The sequence below is a fragment of the Primulina tabacum genome, chromosome 14, assembly GCF_025594145.1.
Source record: "Primulina tabacum isolate GXHZ01 chromosome 14, ASM2559414v2, whole genome shotgun sequence".
Classification (NCBI taxonomy): domain Eukaryota; kingdom Viridiplantae; phylum Streptophyta; class Magnoliopsida; order Lamiales; family Gesneriaceae; genus Primulina; species Primulina tabacum.
Window position 1 is genome coordinate 7,405,904 of NC_134563.1, and position 7,342 is coordinate 7,413,245.

The 7,342-nt window shown below is 34.7% G+C and overlaps 1 protein-coding gene across 2 annotated transcripts; it reads right to left on the reverse strand.

The window, feature by feature from the left end:
* Positions 1 to 77: 77 nt before the first annotated feature.
* On the reverse strand, positions 78 to 5,627 carry LOC142524503 (putative RNA-dependent RNA polymerase 1). 2 transcript variants are annotated; one of them, XM_075628522.1, is made up of 5 exons: positions 5,333 to 5,627; positions 3,900 to 4,426; positions 1,572 to 3,442; positions 1,310 to 1,460; positions 78 to 1,158 (listed from the first exon to the last, which is right to left on the reverse strand). In XM_075628522.1, exons 2-5 carry the CDS (start codon positions 4,410 to 4,412, stop codon positions 343 to 345), a joined length of 3,351 nt encoding a protein of 1,116 aa, XP_075484637.1. In that variant the 5' UTR covers positions 4,413 to 4,426; positions 5,333 to 5,627; the 3' UTR covers positions 78 to 342. The 2 variants fall into 2 exon arrangements, with proteins under 2 accessions (XP_075484637.1, XP_075484636.1); XM_075628521.1 differs by having other exon boundaries at positions 3,900 to 5,627.
* Positions 5,628 to 7,342: the final 1,715 nt, after the last annotated feature.

Consider the following 7,342-nt stretch of genomic DNA (forward strand, 5'->3'; position numbering starts at 1 on the left):
CATCAGTGAAGTTGACCAACCTTGTATGCATACAAAAGACCAAACTTACATTTGTTGTCTTATCATGCTTCTCCAGATTCCATGTAATTGAACAATATAAAATTATTTTGGGCTATTCTCCATAACCATTTCTTCGATAGCAAATGGGATGGAAGGCAAGACACTCGAATGTACCGGCATTCGCTGCAACACAAGTTAATAGAAAAACAAACACACCACCATGAAAGATTGTCTTAGGTTATGAGATGCACATAAAAACCCGAACGACTCATCACAAATAATCAAACAAGCTTAAAATATATCCTCATATCAAACAAACTTGGCTGGAAACCTCATCATTTCTCACTTGATGAGTAGTCGCCGAGTAAGATCACTGAGTGAAGCCATCCTCTGAGCCCTCCTCGAGTTCTTCTTCTTGATCTGTATAAGCTTATCATACACACACCAGGGGAAACTAAGATAATGGTCCCGTTTCAGTCCCTCATTGTAGCAACCCCAATAATCGGGATGATATGTTACATGATACCAAGCCGATGCCTTAGCATAGGCATCATCATCAGTTTCATTTCCAACCTTAAACCACGATCTTGCTTCATTCCTCAGAGACCTTACAGCTGCTCCAATGGCTTCTGCATCTTTTCTTCTATCAAATGTCTTAGCCGTCTTCATTATACCACCACTAAGTATTTCAGCCTCGGTTTTAATGCCATAATACTCCATCAAGTTACCCAACTTGAAATCATACTCAGTTTTGTATTGAAACGCATCATCTATGTAATCTTCGAACCCATCAACTTCCATTTGCGGGTCGTAAGACGACTCTGCCACTTGCTTTGTGAAGGATTTGATAGAGGCCGAGTGGGGGGCTTTATCTTTCACTGCCCTGTGAAGCTTCCCTATCACACGTTCTGATTCGTAGGTGGTCTTATCTGGCTTTTCCATGAAATCAGGGTATTCTCTTACGCGTAGTTCAGGTGGTATCTCAGCGGGAACCCCAGTTTTAGGAAAATCGACAGCGATCGAAAACAACTTTGCTAGCTGTACACAGGAGTTACTCATGGCCATTACAGGTTCTTTATCAGCAAAGACAGTGTGCGCATTTGCAATAATTCCCAAGCTATCATTTACAATATAATTGGTGAAGTACTCCTGAACTTCCTGTAGCAAGAAGAAAATAATATGCATCAAGTAACATTTAAAGTAAAAAAAAAATACTTTATAACAATTTAAATTGTGCTCCAAATCCCAAGTGGTAGTGATTCTCTTCATATAATTCATTTCAAATTGAAAAGTATTAAATTACCAATACCTCAATTGTTACATCGTGATCCAACTGTGTGCTTGGAGCAGGGTCGTAGTCCATTGGTGAGATTTGCTTTGTCGGAATCAAGTCAGGATCCCAACAAACAAAGTATATGTCTCCATCCAAATCACTCCCAGAGCATTCATTTGGATGAGGTCTGTTATTACAACAAATTAAGCTTATCACACTTTGAATGAGACAAGTAAGAAGACTCGATCTTTACCATGACGCAACAAACCAGCTTATAAAAGTTAAGCAGTCGGTTTACCTTGTTCCTTTTCGAGGGAAAACGACACAGTCCACCATGTGACGCAACAGTGGCACGTCAATTGCCTTTAAAACACGTACATCACCCGGGTGCAAGCACGGGTTTTTAGCCACCACAACGTTTCCACTGATGATGTAGTCATACGCATCTGACATATCTTCATCGAACAAAGAAGATTCCCCATTGAACGGTCTACGTCGAGCACCAGAATATTGAACAAACACCTGACCATATTCCAAAGTTTCAGTTTCATCTAGACATCCCATCATTTGTCTAGCTTGTGGGACAAAAATTCTTGCTTTCATTCGCAAATCCAGTAACTTTGAATAGCGAAAAGTTTGTAGCATCATTGAAAGAAAAGGTTCTACGTCGGGCTCATAACCACACTTCAACATTTCCTTGAGAATGTTAGTATTCTCTCCAGGGGACATCAAGTCCAAAGCCTCCTGCGCTCTCAATGGATCAACTAAAATATCATCCAGCTGAGCTACTGCTTCTCTCTGCTTCTTCTCAAAGACATGATCCTTGATTCCGAGAGTGGACAAAAGTGTGATTATTTGACGATTCAGAAAACATGGCTGGTATTTGCTCCATGCCAAAACATCAAGTTTTGTATTATCGGATTGGTATTTCAACATGCTTGGCCTCAGTGAAAGCTTCACACACGATGATGGATCGATACCCACAACTCCTTTGTAGCCACCATACCTAATCTGGAAGGCGGATGGAACCGAGCCTTTAACTCCACATTTCAAAGCAACCCTCCGAGCAAAATCAGATGATATCTTCCCGATTCCATCAGAAAAGACGTATTTTTTTCCGTTGTTGAAAGCCTCTATGTCTGGAATTTTCTCTATCTCATGCCTACCGACACTTAAAGTCTCGGTGGATGAACCAAAGGACTGCCCAAGTCTGGCAGCATACTTTGCGACATTTCTTATAGAACGGAAGTCACCCATCCAACGTCTAATATCCTCAGCAGTACGAGTAGATGTTGATGCGAACATCCAGACAGAATTATCCCGTAACTGACTTGAAGAAAATGCAAGGAAATCAAATTTCTTGTTGCCAATTCTTATGCCTTCCTTAAGTGTTGAAAGTATCCTCTCGTAAATCTTTGTTCTTCGGTTCTCACCCCCAGTTGCTACCCTAGGAGATAAATCAGTTGAATACATTTTATCCCACTCCTCATCCACAAAGGAAACACGGATAAAATTGTCAATGTCATCTCGATAGTGGCGTAACACTCGGTTTGAAACATTCACTTCAGGACCAGAGAAATACACTTTGGTTGGAGTAACTTGAACCCGGTGCACATATACTAACCCATCATCCAAACGTATAGAAGGTGCTTTTGGAATCTCTTGCGATGAAGCGTACTTCTTATATTGCTCACAAAGCCAGGTCACAGGATCATAGCAACACTCCTTTAAATAGTAAAGCTTGTCCAGAGCATGCTCTATGTATGTAATATTGTTTCTTTGTGGATTGATCAACAGATAAAAGGAGGTATCAATTTTTGGTCCGGGGAGACATCCAGTCTGCACCAAACTGCAAATCTTGAATAATATTTTGTAAGGCAGTTCATATCCAGAGGGAGGACTCAAGATGGGAACTAGAGCCAAATTCTGAGAAAAGGGGATATCTCTCTGCAAATAAAATGGACTTTCACTGACTTTGTAGTAAACAAAATTGTCACGGAAATTTGGAAGCCTCATGCCATAAGGGAGCTGGAGGCACAAGCCAGAAGATTGTCCGATGCATGATGAAGTAAAGTCTGTTGTTCTGACCCACTGATCATCTGAAGTTTCCTTGTAAAAACTATAGATGGAATCATTGACTTTCTTGTAGATTCGTGGAGCACCAAATAGCTGAAGTATAGCATAAAAAAAGATCATTTCCGTTAGAAACACGTTGATGCTTGAAAGCATGATAGAATAACAGTACAATAATATGATGCAATTTCACGAACAGTCAATTGCCGAAAAATTTCACCATTGCTGTTCACACTCACAAGAACAAATTATAATACTTCAACGCGATAGTTGTTAAATAACTTGTCTGATGCTAATTAGTTAGTGCACAATAGAGACAATCCTACATGATACATGCCGTTTCCATTAGTCACCTCGACTCGGCGAGAATTAAGTGTGCAATAGTACAAGTAACAGTGCAACCTTTTCTTGCACATTATTAAGTTGCAGATTAATGTTATGAGGCTTTTCTGTTGGAAAAGTAGATTAACTTCTCATAAAATCAAAGGTAAATAAATCGAATATTTCTTGGGATTAGGCCTGATTACAAGCTGGTGAAGTCATAGAAGTAAACCTGTATGAGAAGAACCTTCGCAGTTTGATCAGGTGGACAATACAGCACAATTTGCCATATGTTCTCATATGAGAGCTGAAGCTTGTATTCGTTCGAGTTAAAGCTCAGTTGGAAGTACATTTTCTTCATCCCAGTTCCAAATTTCACAGAAACTTTTCTCTCTTTCCATAGCACTGAAAATCTATCTCTCGATATCTGGCATCCGAAATTGAGAGTTACCTCTTCCATTTCATGCAAATAAACTTTTAACCTTGGAATCATGTCAATATCCATTTTCCTAGCCTTCAAATAAGAACTACCATAATACAAGCGGTTACTAGCTAAAACAACAATCCTCTCTGCACATCTGTCATTTACAAATTGGACTCTAGCATATGGCCTAGGCCCTTGTTTGGATGGTTTCACTTCCACAGCATCTACGGTTCCTCTTCCAGTATACCCCTCAAAATATTCTTTGATTACCTCCGCAGCAATTAGATGAGGGAAACCAGATACATAAATCGTCTTTCCCATCTGGCTAATTTCAGCTGTAATGCAACATAGACATATAGGCATATGTCACATAATCACACACATGCAAACACTCACATTTACAATCCCTCTCTTGTTTTGGTCATCTAGATTCTAACACTTGGAAGATACAAAAAAAGGTGGTAGTTATTTTCAGATGTTGGGATGTTAAAGGATAAAACTCAATGGAATCTTAAACATCACTTACCGGTCATGTCAACCTACAAGAAACAAACCTCGTCATATGATTATGCAGAATATTGAACTAAATGATGCAATGAAGTGAGATTGCCACAACTCATACAAAAATGACATGCGATTTTAGAACTTCATCACTTAAGCAGTGAAGGCTGATTAATTTTTCCTTCTACCAATTTTGAGCCGTGATGAGGCTAGGAATAAAGAGACCAAAAGGCCTCTTTCCTCCATTTTCGCTTATATACCATTACATGGGAACACGTCCTGCCAAGGGCCACCTAACTCAAGATTCTTGTTGTATCACATTCATAGGAAGCAAAAAATCATTAATTCTAAAAATAAAGAACTTTCAATCTTTGTAAGAGTTATGAAAATATCAGACATATCCTGCACGTCCATCAACCATTAATTTCCAAATCAACCATCAGTATCGTATATAAAACATGTGCTAAATTGTTGGGACATAAATGCCCAGATAACACATTTACTGAATAAATTAATGCTCTCGATCAACCAATTCCGCGAGTGTGAGAGTGACACTTATTATCGCCAAGAAAACGAACTTCCTCCACATGGGAAGTGCCAACAAATCAGACTGAATCTTCTTCCAAGAGGTCTTGAAAGAAAGATCCCATGGTGAAGCGACCAAAACACTTAAAAAAAAAAAGTAAATCAAACTTTCTCACATCCAGTGTGTGTGTGACTCAGAGAGAGACTTCATGTACCAAGGAAACGGAAATACTCCAAACAGCAAACGGTGACGACGATTTCAGTACCAACACAATGAATCCTTCAGAAAACCTCGAACGATCACTACAGGTAACGCAAAAGCACACTTTGAAACAAACCCATATCAAGGATAGATCTAAATTTTCTCTTCTACGATGCTTGTTCGTGTGATTTTCATAGAAAGTGGGGGTGGAGCCCTGGAGGAAGACTCCGAATTTTTATGGTCAATTACTATCTTCTCAGTTTCTCGTACTGTAGACGTCCTTTTGCTGACACTCTCATTGAGTGGAAAGAGAGGCATTTATTCGTAACCGTATTCAATACAGGTATTGACACTTTTTATTGATTTTTTAAAATGATTTTTTTATTAAAATTTGATAAATTTTTATTGATTTTTATATTATTTTACAGATTTATAAAAAGATTTTTTTAAATTTTTTCGATATTTTTATAGATTTTTTGTGTAAAATTCTAAGATTTTGTAGCTAATTATGATATATTATTTTTTTATTAATTTTTTGAAATAATAATTAATTAACATAAATAATATATTTAAGTTATAAAAAATTATATTCACGCGATATAAATGATATTATTTTAACATTAATTATATAGGTATATATATATAACCAAGTGTTTGAATTGATAATATACAAATATATATATATATTTATATATAACTATTTCCTTTTCACATGAATATTATATACATATATATACACACATTTGAGGAGGTAAGTTTTTTAAAAAATAGTTAATCTTTTGTTTGAATTGATAAATGTGAAAATAATATTATTTATCAGTGGGTGAATATAATTTTTTTTAAATAGTTAATCTTTTGTTTGAATTGATAAATGTGAAAATAATATTATTTATCAGTGGGTGAATATAATTTTTTTTATAAAAAAATTATAGTTTACAGATTAATTGTAAATGATAAATTTGTTTTTGAAATTATAGCTTAAAATCTTAATTTTTATTTAATTTTTTTTACCATACTTGTTGCGAGATTGTTGAGAGACTATTTAAATATTAAAAATTAAGCGCCATTATTTTTTGGATCATCTTTTGTTATGATTAAATATTACATTCATTTGTATAAATCATAAATTAAAAATCATAAAATCAATTATAGAATTCAAATTTTTTTATGATATCAAAATAAAAATTTATTAAATGAGCAATCAACAAGAAAATGAAAAATCTGAAAAGAAAAAAAGAAAATGTATATAAAGATAAATTTTGTAAATTAAAGAGTGATAGAGATAAATGATAGGAGAGAAAAATGAGAAGAAAAGATAAAAGATGCGAGGTAAGATGAAAGAGAGAAAAAGAAAGAGCCCGTTTACAAGTTACAAGTCTTAAAAATCCATCTAAATCTAAATATTTGGGTTGAACTAAAGACAATTTTTGACAATATATAACTGCACGTTAAGTTTTAATGCTTGTATATTAATGAATTGCATGAAGTAATTATAAATCTATAGAAAATTTGAATTGTTCATATACTTTTATAGAGTTTTTAAAAATTAATGTTAAATATAACATGATTTTTTAAAACTCTAGAAAAATCTATTATAACGTTAAATTTTCATAGAATATATAAAAATTTTGATCGAATATCTCTAATTTTTAAAATCTAAAAAAAAAATCATTAAATTTGATATATTAAATATACTCTCCAAAACGACGAAGACTCAAATATCAAGAATCATCGCAACTGATCGAACGGACTGAATGAATTTGACGTTTGCTGATGTACGGAGTCTTACGTTAAGTCTTTGTCCATCACCAATTCTTAATGGACAAGTTACTACTTTTTAAAGTTTCGACCTCGATATAAAATCTATATTATATTAGTGTCATGATTTGTTTTTTTGATACTTTTTTTTTTTTCAAATTACAAAAATTTTATTTAACAAAAAATCATCAAAATTTATTTTAATAAATTTGTATATGTGTCTAACATATTTTAATAAAAACAATTTTCTTTATCACTATATTTT